The following is a 20,746-nucleotide window of genomic DNA, read 5'->3' as shown; positions in this document are numbered from 1 at the left end:
ATACTTGGTGGACATGTTAGAAAACCACAATTATCAACTAAATCATTACATTAGATTGAAATTTAAATTCTACTTTTTTCAACCTAATATTTTTCCCTCAGAATTTTTTGGTATTATGCTTTGATTACAATAAATAACTAGGCTAAGGCATTAACATGGCTAATGTATAAAGTGCAATATATCAGACCCGACATTCAAGCTGGCAGCACATATAAAGGAGTTATCAAAACAGTATAAGGTTAGAAGATATATGTACTATTGATCTAGCTTTCTTTTTATCCTTTACTATATCTTATTCTACTCTATTTATTTTGCACTGCTTACCAACTTGTTTTTTCTGTACTATTTAACATCACATATTTCCATGGATGTCTTCAACAGCCCGATGCTAAAGGAGTTTGGGGCTGAGGTGAAGCTCAGTAAGCATTTCTCCTGAATGTACGAGGCCCTGGCCTGGATAACCAGCACAGCAGATTAAGTAAATAAATAAGGAAGCAATAAAAATAACTAAGTGGGCTTTAAAAAACCTAGAATGAATTAGGTGCTAAAACACTTATTCTGATGTGTCTGCACGTTGCGAATATGCAGATGCATATAAGCAACCAGAGAAAATGAAGCGATAAGGAAATTATAAAGATACAGAAAGAAGGACAATGGCATGAGGCTTACAGGAATGGCAGGTGGCTCCAGTATAGCCCGTGCCCTGGCAGTCACAGGAGAAGGTGTCCCACGATTGGGAACAGTCACCCCCGTGCTCACAGTAGCTAGGCAAACACCTACAACAAAACAGACACAACCGCTATTTCTCATGTTCAGGTATCATAAAGCAAGTGTCTGTTTTACTAAAAACTCACTGTATTGAAGTGACAGCATGTACAAGAAAATGTATATTATCAACAATGACGGCTTACCATCAAGATCTCTGATAATAATGGTACCTTTAGAAAATACGTTTATTAGCATGTAGCTGATCATTATGTCCTGGTACCAGCTCAGTGTTTAGCACACTTGTTTTTTTTCTTTTTGTTCCATGTGACTTAATATGAACTTAACACATGGCTGGCAAAGTCAGTTGCATACATAAAATCATAAAGTTTTCTATGCTTAATTACGACGTTGTGGAGATTTTTCAAGAAAGAAAGGTAGGGAGAAAGGGAGATAAAGAGCGGAGAGAAACAGGACCCTCTTCAATCATATACATATACAGCAACATACGAGGTGTGATTGAAAATTAGGGTGAAAGTTGTGATTTCTACAGACTGATCACAGTGAAGGACATATTGCCACTCATCCCTCCTCTCGCACACTCATCCCACTGTTCTGTCCGCTGTCTGCAGCGCTCCTGGAAGTTCTCTCTTGTGAGTGTCTTTAGCTGTGCTGTCATAGCTGTCTGCTCACCCTGAATCAGTTCACCATGTTTTCCTGTCTCAGTCCTCTTGATTTGGGGGAAGAACCAGAAGTAGCACGGTGCCGGGGGCCAGATCCAGAGATAAGGTGGAGAAAGACACCGCACTGCTTTGTGAGACTGCCTTTCCACTAGATGCCAGTTGGCAGCAGCCTTCACTGGATTACTTTTCCTTACTGTATTTTTGATCCCACTTCGTAAAGACATTCTCTAGCAGAAAATGAAAAGTTCTAAAAGGTCACCTATATGTAGATAAAAATTAACCTGTAACATTAATTTTAAAGTGTTTTATCAGTGGCTATCGATTTTACAAAACGTTGACTTTCACTGGGATTTTCATAAACACAGGTATTTTGACCACATTCATTTCCCCATAGCCCCTCCTTACACCTCCTCTTCCTACAACGTGTTCTCTCCTTTTGTTGAGTAACAGTGTCTTGTCTACTTTCATGTCATCATGTTTAGATTCCACACTGTGGAAAACATACAACACTTATCTTTATAAATCTGGCTTATTTCATTTCATTAAATTTTAATTGCACTTTATTTTTAACTGTCAGGTAATTGTATAGACACAGGTACAGTGTGTTGTTTTGATACATGCATGTATATATTATATATATTATATATATACACACGCACACACTGTGCTATGATCAACATCACTCATCTATTGACAGCAGACCTCGAGAGGAAAGCACTAAGGAAATTCTGTTTTTCCAGGAATGATCACATGATTATTTTGAGGCAGAATCATTACAGAGATAAAGCACAACCAACAGCACAAAATGTATTTATAATACTTAATTGTTAAAGATTAAAATGTTTTTCTCCTGTCCTTGTGTACATATCTTCATCAATTTCTGTAGTTCAAACTTTTCTGAAAAGCGATTCTTATTTGCTCTGTAGAAGAAATGGTACTTGGTGGCTGCTGCTGCAAAGTAAAAGGAGAGGAACCCATGCCACTCCTCTGTACCCCAAAGTATCACCCCACTATCGAGGTGTGTCGGCAAAACCTGGCTAGATAACAATGAAGCTTGAAACTGAGACTATTTTAAATTAAAATTCCTATAAAATACTATCACTTCAAAAATTCTATCTATACAACTGAAGATGCCATTTTCAAAATCACACTGTAAATATAACTATTTCATTCCCCAAAGATAACAGAATGAAAGAATGTAATGTGAAGGAAGGGGGTTACCAGGGAATGGAACCAGGGCCATTGCACTGAGCTGCATACCGAGATTTTTGATGTTTTTTAAACTAGAAAATGGAATTTCTGTTTACTTTTTAGCTTCGAAGACAGGCATGATGAGGTAACAACAGGCGGCCCTTACCTGTCCATGATGCCGCAGGAGTCTATCTGGAGGTCGCTGAAACTTCCAAGCGCCCCCTGCTGTACCGAGATGAGATCTACCGCTCTGTTGCCAATGGAGATGAGCTTCAGGCAGCCCTGAAACCCTCCCAGGAGTCTTTCACAGCCAGAGCCAGAGCTGCCGTTGGGACAACCTACATGTGGAGACACAAAGTAAAGAACAACCAGTCTTTATTATACGAAGACTGTTGCTTCCCCTTGTTTACAGATTCTTAGGGGATAAATGTTGACATGGTGTGACCCAGCGGTGTCACTCACTAGAGGACGATAAGGACACAAGTTAGAATGGATTAAGTGTTAGATAATACTTGGAATTCAGAGGCCTTTTTAAATGGGGGATTAAGATTTAAGATTTCTGTAACAGGAATTATGGCACATCCAAGTAAAGAAGAGTAAGACTATTTACAATCATCTAAACATACCACAGTTTAGCATCATGTAGTAAAGTGAAAGAAATTAAAATGGAAGAGACTCAGCTTTCAAGTTATAGTACAAAGCCTCAGTGACATAAAACAGTATGGAACACTGGATCCATGGAACAGAATGGAGACTGCAGAAACAACCCCAGGCAATTCAGACATCTGCTATTTGATAACGGGACCAAAAACATACACTGGAGAAAAGATATTCTCCTTAACAAGTGGTGCTAGGAAAACTGGCTACCCATATGCCTAGACTCATATCTCTCACTATGTACTAAAATAAAATAAAAATGGATCAAAGATATAAATATAAAACAAACAATCTGCTGGAGAGTAAAATAGGTAAAACTCTTAAAGACACAGACACAGACAAGGACTTTCTGAACAGAACCTCAGTTGCACAAAAAATAACATTAAGAATCAACAAATGGGGTTACATCAAATTTAAAACTTCAGTATAACAAAGGAAACAACCAATAGAGTGAAAAGGTAACCTACAGAATAGGAAAAAATTTGCCACCTACTCCTCAGATAGAGAACAGTATCTAGCATATATTTACAAATCCTCAAAAATAGCCCACCAAAATAAAAGACCAAATAAAAAAACAGCAACTGAAATGAATAAACACTTCTCATAAGAAGTACAAATAGCTGAGAAATACATGAAAAACTCTTCAAAATCTCTGGTCTTTAGAGAAATGTAAATTAAAATAACACTGAGATTCCATCTTACTCCAGAAAGAATCACTATCATCAAGAAACCAAACAATAAAAATGATTGTGAGGCAGCAGGGGGAAGGAACTCATTTCCATTGTTGGTGGGAGTATAAACTGGGACAACCACTGAGGAAATCAGGGTGTAGATTCCTCAAAAAACTAAAAATAGAAGTTCCATTCTACCACGCTATTCCTCTTCTAGATATCTTCCTGAAAAAGTTAAAATACATCATATTACAGTGATACAAGCATACCCATGTTTAAAGCAGTGCAGCTCATAATAGCTAAATCATATGTTATGTGTTAATTATGTGTTGTGTCCATGTACCGACTCTTCATGATAAATGCAATTATTCTGCACTGCAAACATGTCCTAATAAAATTTTTTAACTTGAAAGGAGTTGAAGATAAAATGATTTCATCATAGCCAATATTTCATTTAAGTAGCTGGGTTTAGGAAGTATAAAAAAACATTACTTAAAATATGCAGTTGGATTTTCATATGTATGTAAAACATGTTAGATATCCTCTCTGTGTTTTTGTGTGTTATGATGTGTATATATTTGATAATTAAATAATCTCATACCTTTTGGATACTAATATTTAGAATGGCTTTTTTAGTGAGAATTTTTTTAAGTAAATGCTTTAGCTGCATATATAGCCAAAGACTATATTCTAATATGAAGAACACAAAAAGCAACTCAAACCAACATCCTATTAAGATCTGTAATGATAAATAATAAAAATTAATAAAAAATTTCCATGATTAAAAAAATAAAACATACTTGGCTGTTTCCATTATAAATTAAATATTATGTCTCAGTGATCAACTAGCTTCACCTAAGATAAAAATGCCAATGCTTCTGCACAATTTCCCTTGTGCGGGCTTTTTAGAAGAGTAATACTTTTATAAGAACTATGGGCAAGAGCATGACCTTGAAATTATACACTGTTATGTGTACATTAATCCAAGCAAATAAGAAACTAGCACTACTGAGCTACACTACAAAATCCTAATAATTTAATTTTGATTTACATGTTGCCAAATGAGTAAGAAAAAATGAAAATACTCACTATAGATAAAGATAAAACAATAATTATAAAATAAATTTCTGTTTGAAGACAACTGTAGAATGAAATCATAAAATATTTATCTAAAGGATCTGCAAATGTTTTCTGTAGAAGACCAGATAGTAAATGCATAAGGCTCTGTGGATAATAATATGGTCACTATTGGATTTTTTTTCAACCCTTTAAAAATATGAAACAACTCTTCAGGTATGCCTGTATAAAAGTCATTGGCCATAGTATGTTTGTGTCTAATCTAAACAAGTATTAATTCTAATGTACAGATATGAATGCAACATCTTTCATAATGGCATAATGCCAAAGATGACATATTGAATAATTTAATTTTGTGTTATGAAATTTAGGTTTAGAAAATTTGTGTTTGCACTTTTAAGAGAAAGTTCTTTTATGTTGATTTCACAACCATTTTTTTACCAAGTTTGTGGTATACAACTTTGTGCTTTATTTTTCAACTTTTATAGTATTAGTCATTAAAGAATGATTGTAGACATTATGTGTTTTTCATTAATTTCTCTTCTACATTGTTAATTCCTAGTGCAATTTCAGAGGCAGGTATGGACTACTTCTGACAGTGCAATGCTCAACATTCAGAAGGATTCAGATCATGTGGTCTCTTGGGTACTAAAGTGGGTAACGAATATCCACTGCACTGCAGGCTGTTCCTATGGAATAAATCATCTGTTTCTGGCTTCTGTGTTCAACTGAACAACCACCTTATGCTCCTAAAAATGATCCACTGTTTTCCTAAGTGTACTTGTACAAATGAATAACTTGTTAAATAGACATGCATAAGGAAAAGGTAAAATTCACGCAAAACATATTCAAGGATAATTATAAAAATAAATTTTATAGTATTAACTTTGTAAAAAGTAAAAACAGAAAGGAAATTGCCTAACAATAGTAGAATTGGATTCTAGAACTGATAAAACATATTTTACTCATATAATGGATACATACATTCTTTTGAAAGATAATAGTGGCATTTTCTAAATATACATATGATCTATTTCACAGTAAAAATGAATAAAATTATAACATGAATAAAATGACAAGGATATATTACATTATATGTATATACTTATGGAACTATGCTCTTGAATGATAGGGAATTATTCAGACTCACATGCAGGATGTTAGGCCATAAGTGCTCATATTATATTCATCATTTGACAAATTTCTATTTTTAATTTTATTTGGTATCACTTTAAAATGTGCACAGTATTTTTCTTTTCTCTCTCAGTCCTTCCTAAATCTTTGCTCTTGAAATAATAATAGACCTTGAATATGCTTTACCGATTTACAAAATAATTTGTTCCTTAGGACTGTTACAAAATCTACCATATGTCGCAAGCAACCTAAATCAACTTCCGTCCGACGCGCGTTTCTCAGAACACAAGGAAAGACAGTGATCAGAGCTTCGAAGGGTGACGTTCTCCTCCATTTCACCATGTGCTCTGTGGAAGGGTTGCCCTGGGTAACCGCCAAGGCAGTGGGATACATCGTTTGTGCGCTTCCTGCCATTTGAAGACTAAGGACTTTCCGTGGGGACATCCGGGGATGAAGACGGATCCACAACCTCCCTTCTCTGTGCTCCCTCTCCAAGGCTGTGCTGCTTTTGTGTTGCTCTCTATCAGTGAGTTAGCAAAGTCCATTGATTATTATCCAGAAAAGGCTCATATGCTGCTGATTTACTGCAATGTCCCCTGAATTAACCTTTGGCAACAAAGGGAAACTGAAATAACTGATTGAGCTAAACGATTGGGTCAAACAAGGCCTTTTGTATTTTTTTGGAAAAACATTCCTAAAATTCTCCAGAGGATCCAGGGCCCTGGGGAGCACCTGCACAATGCTATAAAAGCAGCAAGTAAAACAGGGGGAAACAACACCAATGATCAGTTAGCACTGTAGCTATCCTAGAGAGTAACATGATGGAGGGAAGGAAGTGAAATATGACTTGCTTGAAATCAGCCCCTAGATGTGAACTAGTAGACACGTGTTTCCATTTACAATTCAACAATCTTTTCTCATTACCCCCATTAAAAATAAGGGGCTCCAGCACAGTAACTATAGTTAATGACACTGTATTATTTGCTTGAAGTTTAAAAAAAAAAAAGCACATTTTAAGGAGCCTCGCTCTGCCCCATACAAAAGGTCACTATGGTGGGATAAATGTCTTAACTAATTTGGCTGTGCTATTAGTACACAATATGCATCCACATTAAGCTATCATGTTGTACATCTTAAAATATAATTTTTGTCAATTAGATATTTTAAAATAAAAATATTAAAATAAGGAGGTGGATGGCAGAGTGGGCGCAGCAGGTTGGTAGGGCCAGGGACAGACTCGAGCCCCAGTGGAAGTCTCTGAAGTCCACGCAGCAGTGTGCGGGGAGGGCTCCCATGCCCGCCTTCACACGGAGCCTCTCTGTCCCCAGGGTCTTCCCTCTCCGTCTGTGGGCATACTTCCCTTTTTAGAAGGATATCAGTCACATTGGGTTGGAACCTTAATGACCTCATTTTTTTTTAACTTAGAAAGTTTTAAGTTAATCTTTGTTCATTTGCTTTGCTTTTTGGTACCGGGGATCAAACTCAGGACCTTGTGCTTCTGAGGCAGATGGCGGAACCACTGAGCTAAATACCCTGCCTCTTAAATTTGTACATATTTATGCAGTACAATGTGGTATTTTGATTCATATATATATATATATATATATATATGGTAATGATAAACTCAGAGTACATAGCATATCCATCACCTTAAACTTTAATCATTTTCTTTTTTTTTTGGTACTGGGGAATCGAACTCGGGTCACTGCTCTTGTGATGCTGGCGGCAGAACCACTGAGACAAATCCCTGGCCCCCTTTAATCATTTTCGTGTGGTGAGTTTCTTTAAAATCCTCTCTGCTAACTATTTAGATCAACACCATGTAGGATATATACGTATGTATGGTCTGGACTAGCCTCGTATTTCTATTCTTAGGTGTATGGTTGATAATCATGTATGTTACTTTAGCTCTGAGACCACGTGTAATCTAAACAAAAGCAAACACTAAAAACTGCCTCTGGCATTTTGGGTTTTTGTTGAAACCAGTTTCCTTGTACTTATGTGGATCTTTTTCAGCATATTCTCAGGGTGTGTTTGAGCAAACCTTTCTCACTTGGCCATTGGCCAGGTGTTTTGAACTCAGTAAGAATGTAAGTAAATGAAGATTCAGGTGAAGGTTGGACTGTGTATCTATTTTTCATTGTTGCTGTGACAAAATTACTACAAACTCAGAGGCATCAAACAAGCTCCTTCATCATCTCAGTTTAGAAGTGCAGGGGGAAAGGGACCAATCATTCTATTTAGAGTCTCACAAGGGCCAAATCAAGGTGACAGCCAGTCTGGGCTCTTAAATGGAAGGTCTGGGGGGAAATAAGCTTCAGGAGTATCCACAGATTTGGAGAATTCAGTTCCCATGCCAGGGGGAACGAGGCCCTGCTCAACCCCCTTAGACTGTCCGCCTGCCTACGCACACTGCTCCATCTTGTAGACAACAACAGTGAAGACATTCTCCTGCTGCTAATCTCCCCAACTGCCCCCGCCCAAGCACGATACTGTGAAGTCCTTTATTCAAAGATGCCAGATTTCAGGGATGAGGACATCTTTTGGAGTCATTTTGCCTACCGTAAAATATTATGCACGTCTTTGTGAAAAAAATTTTTTTCTGGTACTGAGAATCGAACTCAGGACCTTGCGCTTGCCAGGCAGGAAGGGCACCACTCAGCTACATGCCCAGTTACCTTTAGGAAATATTGTTTGCTTTTGTATGTTTGTGTTTAGAAACATTATCAAGTATTTTCCCAAGGAAACAGAAGTGTATATGAATATGCATATACCTCAGGGAAGCCTGTGGGTATGTGAGCCGTGTACTTGGATAGGTACATATTCAACATGAAGCCCCACAGATAGTGACGAGGCAGAAGGGAATGTACAGAATTGCATCCAAAGGTTTTTTACTAATCTGTATTTTACTAGATTTATATATGATTTTCATTACAAAAAAGAAGAGGACTGAATCGAGGGTACAGCTCAATGTTAGAGCACTTGACTCCTACGCGTGAAGCCTTGAGTTCCCCCTAAGCAATGCACACAGCACGCGCAGAAAGAAAGGAGGGGTATATTGTGATTTCCAGCAAAAATTATCCATAACTGAATTACATGGTGACACTCGAGTGTTAGGTTTTAACAACGTGTGTAATGATAAGTGGCTGTCTGTATGGAAATTCATCATGGAATTTCCTATGTACCTCAAAACTTGTTCTCCTCCACATATGTGGATATAGAATGATAAGAACGCACTCTGGTGTCCATGCTGTGTTGTGATGTGTTTACTCACATGAGTATTTAATTTGCTTCCCACGTCCATAAGCCCCACTTTGGACTCCCAAAGTATCTCACAAAAGCATTTTAGGGGGCTGGGGATTTAGCTCAGTGGTTCCGCCACCACCACCTGCCTCACAAGCAGAGGGACCTGAGTTTGATCCCAGGTACCAAAACCAAGAAACATTCTAGGATCCATGGCTGGGTTTTGTTGTTATTGTTTTGGTGCTTCTTCTAATAAATTGCCAAATTTTCTTCCCAGTCAAATAAATCAACCCGTTTCTATTTCTTTAGTCACATCAGTTGTCTTATTCAGTTCAGGCTGCTATAACAGAATGCCACAGGCTGAAATGTCTCATAACCAACAATTCTGGAGGAGTTATTATTTCTGAAGCATAAACAACAAATGCTTATCACAGTTTTAGAGGTAGGAAAGTACAGTATAAGGTCCAATTTTCTTGGCGAGATGTAGATTCTGGTGAAGTCTCTTTCCTGGCTCATAAACGGCCACCTTCTTGCCGGAGATTTAGCTCAGCGGTTCAGTGACCTGCCTTGCAAGCACAAGGACCAGAGTTCAATCCCCGGTACCAAAAAAAAAAAAAAAAAAAAAAAAAAAAGCCACCTTCTTGCTGTGTCCTTACATAGCAGAAAGAAGGGTAGAGGGTTTTCTGGAATCTTGTTTCTAAAGGGCACGAATCCCACAGAGAATGGCTCCATCTCATGAGTAGTAGGTCGTGGAGGCAATGATACTCATCAAGGACTCTTGATAATATCACCTTAGGGGCTAGATTTTCAAAGTATAAATTTTAAGAGGACACAAAAATGTAGTCCTTTATTTTTCTGTTGTTTTTATTTTTTATAAGTCCTTTTGCCAATGTAACATTAGTTTTTACCATAGATTCATTTAATATGCTTGCCTTTTACTAATTAATTCTTTTTTATTATTTTCAATGTTTGCAAAGCTCTTTAAGTCAATTTGACACTTCCTATTAAAAATATCTATTTATCTACAAATTGAGCTGGGTAGTAATGATTCAATTACATAGATTAAAAGTATAAATAAGTTCTATGGAAGTCAATGACAAGCCAATATTTGCTTTATTTTTACAAGTTACACTGGTAAATATTTAAAAGATCTATTCTAGAGACTTAATTATGACATTTAAAGTTTTTAAAATTCTACTTATTTCTCATTTATTATATGTACCCAAAGTGTATTTTCTCTCAATTTGAGTGGAATTACTAAGTTATTTAAGCAACACAAAAACTTGCTGCGGCTATTTATATTTGTATGAGAACAATTACACTTTTTTCTTTTTTTTTTTGGTACTGGGGATTGAACTCGGGTCCTTGTGCTTGCTAGGGCAGGCCACCGAACCGCTGAACTAAATCCCCGGCCCGATTACACTTTTTATATTCATTAAAAGCTCAGAGATAATTACTTCATAGAAAGATATAAGTTATTGCTTTGTATTGATTTAAATTTCACCAGAGACCCAGCAAGGGTCCCAAGCCAGTGTGCTGGAGCTGCCTCCCTCACCTCCAAAGTGATAGGTGCTGCCTGACACCATGGGCCTGGTCACCAGGGGCTGCCCAGCTGCCTCGCCATCCACCACCACACTCAAGCAGCTCGATTTAGCAGAGAAGGACACAGAGTGCCACTGCCCATCATTTAGTCCAGCACCTGTAGGAAAGAACATCGATGATGAACTTTGTAAACACTTAAAAATAATTTTCCAGATCACGAGTAAGTCAGGAGAGTATTTATGCTTTTGTGCATCACTGAGAAAAAATTACCACTTTTCTTTAGTGAAAGGATTTCATTTATGATGACAATAACACATGACTGAAAATATTACTCCTCCTAAAGAATGTAGAGTGTGATCATGTGTTTGAAGTAGCACCTAATATTTAATTATCAAATATATATGTCAAAAGTCTTTACCAATGGGATTACAAAATGCAGTTCAGTTCAATCTTCATATGCATGACTTACTTGCTTCATTGAATCTAATAGAAGGAATTATTTTCAAAGAAGCAAGAGAGTTGGTAAAGTTGAGCCATAAATACTTGTGAAAGGCTTTGAAAGGGGGAAAGAAATCACTGAATATCCATGTGAGCACCCATTTAGGTAAGTACACGTGTTGTCTTTGAGCTATTTCAAAACTCCATAAATTACAGAAAACTAACAGTGACACAAAATGGTTTTTTATCCATAGAAATGCAAATTACCGTGCCTGTGAGAAACATATATTTGGTTATTGATCCATTTCATATCTTTTAATCAATTCATTTTGGTGCTCTTTATCTACCACTATGTGTGGTACTATGAATTTTCCTTTGAGCCAACTGTAACATCTTATTTTTTATTATTAATGAGTTTAAGTAAAATCTTTAACATATGTTGTGTTCTTTGAATAAACACATTATGGTTATAGGTATAACTGTATTTTCTTTTAAACATCATTATTTAATATTTGATATTTAATATTTGATTTAAAATGCTTTGGAGAGCCAGGTGTGGTGGCGCACACCTGTAATCCCAGCACTTGGCAGGCTGAGGCAGGAGGATCGCTGTGAGTTCGAGACCAGCCTGGGCTACATAGTGAGCTCCAGGTCAGTCTCAACTACATAGTGAGACCCTGTCTCAAAAAACAACAACAACAAAAATGCTTTATATATAAGTACACTATTTTTATATATTTCTAATATGTATATTATTTTATTCTTATATTAGCTCTGCAATTAATCTTTGAAAATTATATGGAAGCATAATGAATTCTCTTTGATGGTAAATTAAAACATTGAAGTCTTTAAAATCACTAGAGATATTCCATATTTTCTTTCCTCTGGTAAATATGTCAAAGATATGTGTCAAAAATGAGCTTAAAATAAAATTAGCCTACTAAATTAACATTGTGCTGGTGTTTAAGTCAATATCTGCAAGAATCAACTTTATCATAATAAACTCTAGATTAATGAGAATTTTTATATAAATTTAACATTTTAGATGATAGTAAAAGAAATCTATGCTCAAATAACATTAGTATTTCAGTTTGCCCTTTTAACCCTCCAGTCGTGTATATCAGAAATAGAAATGCATAAGGGTGATGTATAGGGGAAACACTGTGCTCTGAGATAATCCAGAATTACAAAATACCTTCTTCATAAGAATGGCATTGTCTAAACACAATGTCTGGGATTATTTGATTCCATGGGCCTCTGGGCCTCTCATCCTTCCTCTTTGAGTTGTTTTATCACTCTGTAAACTATACAACAGTCAAAGTACATGAATCATCCTTGTCCACAGACATTAGTGTGGGAAGATAACCGTTCTGCTCTCCAACCCCATCCCAGGGGTTGCTTCTCATTGTATGTAAATTCACTCCAGCTTATTGCTTACATCTCTGTGATTCTCTGGATTTTCCTTTGAATTTTATGTAGCACATTAATGGTTCCCTCTTTAATGAGTGAAGTAAAATCTTTGACATGTATTTTTTATAATTTTTAATCTTGTACCAAGTTTTAGTGATGCACTCTTTAAAAATATTTGACATACAAAAGTGCATCTTCATATAAGTGACGTTTAAATATCACAACACCAAATAATTTTTTCTTTGAGTTTATAATTGGCCATTGGCTATGGTTTCTACCCAAAGAAATCAGATACAGGATACTATAAACACTTTAACATTAATTTATGAAATTAATTAATTGTCCAGAACATAGACACTATTTTAATCATGTTTTCATATAGGTAATCTAATTAAGAATGGGAGCATTTTAAATTCAGAGAGAAAAGATATCTCTCACAAAGCCATAAGTTAAAGTAGAATATGATGCTATTTAAGAACTTTTATTATATTTAATTCCAGTATTGTGCAAGCCAGAACCAGGAAAAATGCTCACCCAGTACTTCATTTCATCTAGAATATATGCAACACATTAGCAATACAGTTTAATTACTGTAGGAAAAAAGTGAAAAGTCTTTGAAACCTACAAAAGAGATTACTGAATATCTTTTCAAGGGAAGGAGAAACCTTATTTCAGATGTCTATCAACCCTTATCTTTGATGAGGTTATTTTACACCTGTGTATAGATAGAAATTAATTTGCAGAAAACAGTGATGCAAATAACACTTCTCTGTAGATATACGCTTTCTGTACAGGGAAAGAATAATTCATTTCCCTCTGCCTGTGGATCTTGACAAGTTTTGTTAGGTTTGCATTCACTTCTCATTTCATTTCAGCATTCCTTTTTTATAAAGTACTTGTAGTTCTATAGTACTTGGGGTTCTTTTCTTAAATGGCTGGATTTAGCTTTTGAACTGGCTTTATACAAATCTAAAAAGCAAATATGGAGGGCTGGGGATTTATCTCAGTGGTTCCGCTGTCTACCTCGCAAGCACAAGGTCCAGAGTTTGATCCCTGGTACCAAAAAAAAATAAAAGAAGCAAATACAGAAACAAAAAGGGTGACAAACTTTCACTCATCCTCCTTTTTCTTTTCTTGGAGTATTTCCACTAGAAAACTTGCAGTTGTAAATTCTTTCTTTGCCTTTTTAGGTGTATATAAATCTTTTCAAAACATTGAATTTTAAAATAAAATTTTAAAAACTTTATAAAAAATTATTTAACCTCTTTCTTGTTCTACAATCCAGGGATGTTTCCCTTGAAGATAGTAGCTACCTCCGTGGGTGTTGAACTTAGGTGCTGGTTCCAACACCTGTGATTACTGTTTGTTCAAGAGATATGGGGAGTTTTAGTTTAGTTTAGCTTTTTTTATAAAGACAGTGAGTTATTACAAAAACCAACTAGCAAGTAAATTTAGGATAGATCATGTGTAGCAAATGGTGCCGTCAAGCCCTCTTACTTGAAGACAAGTTATGTTTCATGTTGGGGGCACGTGTGTAATAGATTCTATCTGGCTGGCTACATGAGAGGTGAGCTTTCCCTCTGTCTTTGTAGTCTCATTAGCAACCACCTGACATGCTCAGCACAATCTGGCTTAATACTTACTTTTCCAATAACAAAATTATTTCATTCTTTTCTATCTTGTAAAGAAGATTCACTAAATTGGCAAATGATTTATTCCACAGCACTGTTTCCTTCATTAATTAACGAATTAAATAAAATCTTTGACAAATGTTAATTTTCTATATTGTGTGGCCCGTGCTTTTATACTTTCTTGAGGGGGGGGTGTTATTTCTGAAGAAACAAAAATAAGTTTGCATTTTTAAAAGACAAAGAATAGAATATATATCCTATCTAAATACCTGTGTTTTTATCTTCCAGCTTTATCTGGGATCAGAGGTGGATAGATACAGATTCTAACTTCTGGGCTCGCTGGATTATTCCAGAATTACTGAAATAAGGTCTCACTCTGAGTTCTTTCTTCACAGGTCTCAACATCTTACTTTCATAAGCAATATTCAATAGCAGTCTAGTCAAGTAGCCTCTGGCCAAAATCATTACCATTTTAGGTCTGACAACTGCCTGGTATCAAGCAGGACATCTGTCTCGTCTTCCGCCCTTTCTTCTTTCTTAAAGTTTCCCTCTCATCTGGTTCAGATGCTAATGTAGGCATGGTGCTGATTTAGGACTCAGGCCTTGTTACATTTGTAAATCCAATTAAGAAAATTCAATCAACTCTGTATGACCAAACTTTTCCATAACACTCAGAACATCAGTACCAATCTCTTGTTAGGTTTGAATCAGCTGTCAAAAAAAGAACTCTGAGAGTTTGCTGGCGTCAACCGCCTACCAGGTATAGAATATTTCTCCACAGAACAGAAGAGGAGAGGAGGAGATGGATGAAAGATGAAGAGAAGAGAGAAAAAAGGTAAATATCTGTTTGTCTGCTTCATGAGGTTCCCTCTATATTGCTTTGGGATGGAGGTGAAGTATACATTTGTCAGGACACGGAGTTTAAGGATATTACATATTTTTATGCATATCAGGACTATATCTGCAGAAATGTGCATTTCTTATTTCTTCTACATGATCGTTGTAGGTTAACTTTCACTGTAGTGAGGGCTAGTGTGCCCCACAAATAAACAGCCTGGAATCACCTAAAAGGAAACGGCAATCCGGTTCCAGATGCCAAGTAAAGGAATTAAGTATCTCATTTCCACACTCGCTGACTAACTAGAGTTTCTTTCAAAGGTGCGGGAACACATGTGTTACCTGCTGTGATGTTCCTTGAGGACTGTCCTGGCTGGAAGAGACTCAGTTTAAGTCTTCCATCCTTAAGAAAGAGGACAAAATTTCCAGAGCCATGCCAAAATTCACTGGAAAGCAGTTGGCCGGCCTTGTTCCATGTCTGAAACTGAAAACTGACAGATATTTTGTTCTCCCCAGCACTGCCTGGCAGAGCCAAGTAACTCCTGGAGCTCAAGAAAGTCACGGGGACAATCTGTGGTTGTGGACACGAGAAGGACACATTTCCCTATGAATTAAAAAAAAAGGGATACATGAAAAGGTTTTAGAGTAGTGATTCTGTAAAATTAAAGATTGAGTTTGCAAAGATTTATTTTTTTCAATCCAGGATTATATAAATTAGTCTACCTGATACAGTTTAAATCAAATGTATTTTCCAACATGAACATAATCATAGTTGGGCAAAGTTACTCCCGGTGCTTTTTTTGTGAAATCTTCACTTTTCTATCTCAGTATTAGCAAAGGGATCCTAACATACTGTAATGTAATAGAAACTCAATTCTATGTCAGTTATTTCCCAGGTCCTCTGCTAGATCTGAGATACAATAATGAGCCACACATTTCTATGTCCTGACTCTTTCTAAACAACATTTGGTCTTTCCTGAAAAAACATTGCTTCAAATCTTCTTTGTGCCCGTTTCATTATTTTGCTGATTCTCTCATTAATTATTAAGTTGGTTACATATTTGACACATGCTTATTTAGCATTTGTATAGGTCATATTATTTCACCTTTGGGACACTTTTACAGTGTTGGAAAATATTTTATCAGATCTAATAGTTATATACAAAGATTTTATGGTATTTTTAGTATGGAAATATAATTACATTTTTATGCAGCCAATCATGTCTATATTTTCTTGTATAGATTCTGAGTTTCCAATCTGTTTAAAGAAAAGTTTCATCCTCCCAAGCTTATAACATAAATGCACTGACTTTCTTCCAAGAATTACTATCACTTGTTTCTCATCCTCCTAAAATATAGTTTTGCTGTGTATAAAATAATTATCCAAGTTTATTTATTGCTCTATAGACACTTGTTTGTTCCAGCACAGTTTATGAGCTAATTCATCTCTTTTGTACTGAGCTGAACCATATACCGTGTTACTAATAATTTTGCATATAGACTGAGATCTTTCTGGAATCTCTGCTTTGTTTGACTGAGTTGTCTTCTCCCATCCAACACCATGCCAATTCTAAGTACAGCGCCTGTTAGTATGTTTAATATCTGGCAAAGTAAGTCCCATCTTATTTTTTTGTAATGTCATTTTCATTTTAGGTGGTCAAAGAAACAATTCTTGGGTATTTATTTATACATATGAATTTCAGTTCCAGAAAATAAAAAGTTATTCTGATTCAAATTGAAATTTTCTCTGAACTACTCCTGTTAATATACTACATAGGATTTTAGAAAACAAAACAAAACAGCACTACCAAAGCAAAATAGGTAATTTAGGGCAGTAGTTCTCAGGCTTTGTTGAATGGTTCACTAGAAGGTTATTAAATAACCCAATCAGGGTTGGAGATATAACTCAGTGGTAAAGTGATTGCTTGTCTAGATATGCACAAGGCCCAGGATAAAAATGAATGAAGAAAAAAGTAAAAAAATCTACATGTAGACCAATTAAATCCCATCTTTGGGAGCAGATTCAGGTAACAGTATATTTTAAATCACCCTAGTGTTTCCAACAAGAAGCCACATTTAAGCATCACTGAGTGGGGATTAAAGTTACGTCAAAGCAGAATCATATTTTTAAAAATGCTGTCCTAACATATTTCAGAAATAAGTGTAATTTGGTTTTCATTTTTAAAAGAACAAGTAATATGCATTACCATATTACTATATACAAAAATCAGAACATTCTTGGCTCTTTAAAAATTCTGCTGAATGTAATGTAACTTTTATCACAAAAAATGTGCTATAATTAATTAAATTCAAAAAACTTAAGAGTAAAGACACTAATTCATGGTCTGAACTTAATCAGTGGATAATTGCATGTTTTTCTTTATCAGCTGCAGATTTTCTGACCGTAAGGATTCAGCTTGACACAACTGTAGCCATGCTGAGTCATAACCTCAGTGGTTGCCCCAGAATAACCCTAGTTGGTCTTATTTCCAGGCCTATTGTCCTAGGGCCAATGATATCTTCAGATTTTTGTCCTAGAACCCCAAAGCCAACTCCTTGCAACATATCACAAGGGAGAAAACATTTTTCAAACCCACACAAATAAATACTAAGTACCATAACATGCTTCTGAGATCTGCTAACCACAGACATGAACTTGCCCTCTAACTTGTATTTTTAATTTAAGCATGGAAAGTTTATTGACTGATCTAAAAGCAATTCCAATTAAGCATGGAGCAGTTCATTAGGAATTTTCAATACAAAATAATTGTTCCCTTGAGAATAATAATACTCAAAACATGAGATAAGTTTTTCCATGCAAAAATAGTTATTTTATTTTATAATAAGTATATACTTAGGCATATACTTTATATGTATAATAAAAATTGTTACATTAAATGGTAAATATTTTAAAAGTAAAGCTAATTTTAAAAATATTATATTAATTGAATACTTAAGAAGAATATTTTTATATGCAAATAAGGAAAAAAATAATAACCCTTTTTTACTCCCCCTCCTTTAGACTTTCTTACCAGGATTTCTGCTTTGTGTTTTTTGGCTAATTCAATAATTTCCACTCCATTATAGTAAAGATTTTCTAAACACCCACGGAAGTTTTTATGTGAGAATGCCAGGGCTCCTTCAGGAGTTGGAATCCCTCCGAAGCTGATCTTAGAAGGAAAAATGACATAAACACGGTTCAGTGGTTTTCTGATCATGTTGTGAAAACATCTGTGATGAACAGGCATAGAACTAATTATCTGTCACAAATCCCTCTGCATCATTTTACATTTCAACACTTGGCTTTGACTGAAGTCTCTACTACTATGGCACTTTTGATAGTGTTATTTCTGGTGCCATCCTTTTCATATAAATTTAAAGAAAGGAGGTAGTAAATTTTCTCTTTTGTAAGCCACATAGTCAACATTTTTGGCTTGGAGATATTGTAGGTCCCTCTCGCATGACTCAACTCTGCCACTGTAGGACCAAAGCAGCCATAGAAAATAGATTTCTTACTTTAAAAGTACCAATAAACTCAATGAGGAAAATAAAATGGACAAGTGTTCCAATAAAATCTTTTTTAAATAATAAAAACAGGTTACTTTTAGACAACAAAAACAAAAGGCCAGTTTTGGTCTGAGGCCTATGAAATGCCAACCCCGAATGTGTGTACTATCTTCTGCTATTAACAGTTAAATCAAGGCAATAAAATTGTGAATAACCAGTATAGGACCAGGGTAGATATTATGGTACCAAAACCATCTATACCAGACATACAGCACAGCTTTCCTAGTTTTCTCTTATCATTCATACACTTAAACATGTCCTATGAAGAAATAGCAGAATAGGTGTTATTCAGAGTGTGGTTTAGATACACACTGACAATGCACTGCAGAGCGGTGTTAAATCCTTTAAAAGGTTAAAGAATTATTTATATGTGTACACCTACCTCTTTTGTTACTTCACAAACCTATTAGTATATATCTGGTTAACTCCACAGAGTGGTCCTATGTTGATTAGGATTACACTAAGACAAGAAAGAAATCCTCCAATATCTGTTCATCGCAAACAACAAATGTAAAATAGCAGATGAATTTTAAAGGAAATATATTTAATAGTGTTGTTTTCTGTCTTGAAATCTCTTCATTTGTAGAAAATTTCCTAAACTTAGCAGTCCACTGTCTACTTCCTGTCATATGGAAAAGATATTCTATAATAATAAAGTGTCCTATTGTGAGGGATACACAGGTTAGAGGAACCTGAAAATATGTATTTTTATGTATTAGTCAGCACGATGTATCATCATGAAATAGCATCTCTTAGGATTATTGTTTTTCATGTAATCATTTTATTTAAAATATACCATCTGTATTAACCTCAAAATTGAAATCCATGTAACTGGATTCCCTTGCATGAAAATGATAAGAGTGTTTGTCCAAAGTGAGGGTGACATGTGTGCCAAAGATGTCGAGGAGGAAAGAATGCCAGTGCTGGTCATCCAGCAGGCTGCCCAGGGTGAGAGTAACAGGAGTGTCTGTAGGAGGCGCAGGAGCATTGCCTTAAAAGAGAGAAAGAAACCACACTGAGTTAGTTTTGTTAAAATCCATGGTCTCCCTTTGTTAAATCAGTAGTACACTTTACGTTCACCTTTCTATCCCATATTGTTGTCATCTGACTTTTTTCATTTTGCACACAACATCTTTACATCTTTTGTTCTATTATCTTTTATTTATTTCAATAGTCTTTGGATTAGGTTTTTTAATGATTTATTTTTATTATTCATGACCTTCACATTTGCCTTGCAAGTATTTTCTTTGCCAGAATGTCATTATCAATAGCATCTCAGTTTCACAACGATGTAGTCTTATATATATGATTACATTTAATTATATATAATGCATTTATAATAACATTCGTGGTTGTCAAAATACATGCTATATGCATAAACCATACAAGAGATATACACATCTACATATGTTTGTTACCAAGGCTCTGACCCTTTCATTCACATTTTTCTGGACGATTCTGCTTTGCGCACCCAGAGTTACTGTTTGTGCTCTGTCTTTTACCTTCCAAATTTGGATGATAAAGCTTGTGGCCCCTTTACCTAACTCTGAAAAAATGAAGTACCAACACATGTATTTTCATCCAAAAAGATTTTTTAAACTGCATGAAAGTAAAAATGCTTTTTACCTGGATTAAGAAAAAAGACAAGCTTTCCTTTAATTAATTCCAATGTAAAGTCATTTCCATGTGGTCCTGCTCTGTGGAGTATAATTCCATTGCTCTGCCTGGTTTTAAATTTCAAAGATATAGTATCTCTTGTTGGTGCTATGGATTCTTTATCAAATCTGTGCAGCAGAGCACTTTGTCCATCAAAATAAATCACCTCAGATCCTAGGAAAAAGGATATTCAAAACAATACTAAATATAGAGATGTGCTGTACACTGGCACTTTGAAAATATGTCTTATTATACCACAACACACCTATAAACTTCTAGTCTGTTCGCTTAGGAAAAACTGACA

General features: G+C 35.6%; 1 protein-coding gene across 3 annotated transcripts in view; it reads right to left on the bottom strand.

Moving 5' to 3' along the window:
• The window catches only part of LOC104853110 (contactin-associated protein-like 3), a 239,552-nt gene that overhangs the window by 49,011 nt on the left and 169,795 nt on the right, over window positions 1–20,746 (bottom strand). For all 3 annotated transcript variants that reach the window (XM_019205537.2, XM_010610958.2, XM_010610959.2), the window contains exons 5-11: window positions 20,413–20,616; window positions 19,596–19,777; window positions 18,252–18,389; window positions 15,562–15,823; window positions 10,917–11,060; window positions 2,746–2,917; window positions 670–776 (exon numbers count right to left, since the gene is read on the bottom strand). In XM_019205537.2, the coding sequence (XP_019061082.1) occupies window positions 670–776; window positions 2,746–2,917; window positions 10,917–11,060; window positions 15,562–15,823; window positions 18,252–18,389; window positions 19,596–19,777; window positions 20,413–20,616 (1,209 nt within the window). The remainder of the gene's footprint in view (window positions 1–669; window positions 777–2,745; window positions 2,918–10,916; window positions 11,061–15,561; window positions 15,824–18,251; window positions 18,390–19,595; window positions 19,778–20,412; window positions 20,617–20,746) is intronic.

Source organism: Fukomys damarensis, unplaced genomic scaffold (genome assembly GCF_012274545.1).
Source record: "Fukomys damarensis isolate Sample0158 unplaced genomic scaffold, DMR_v1.0_HiC HiC_scaffold_27, whole genome shotgun sequence".
Classification (NCBI taxonomy): Eukaryota; Metazoa; Chordata; class Mammalia; order Rodentia; family Bathyergidae; genus Fukomys; species Fukomys damarensis.
This window is presented reverse-complemented; position numbering and strand designations above follow the sequence as displayed.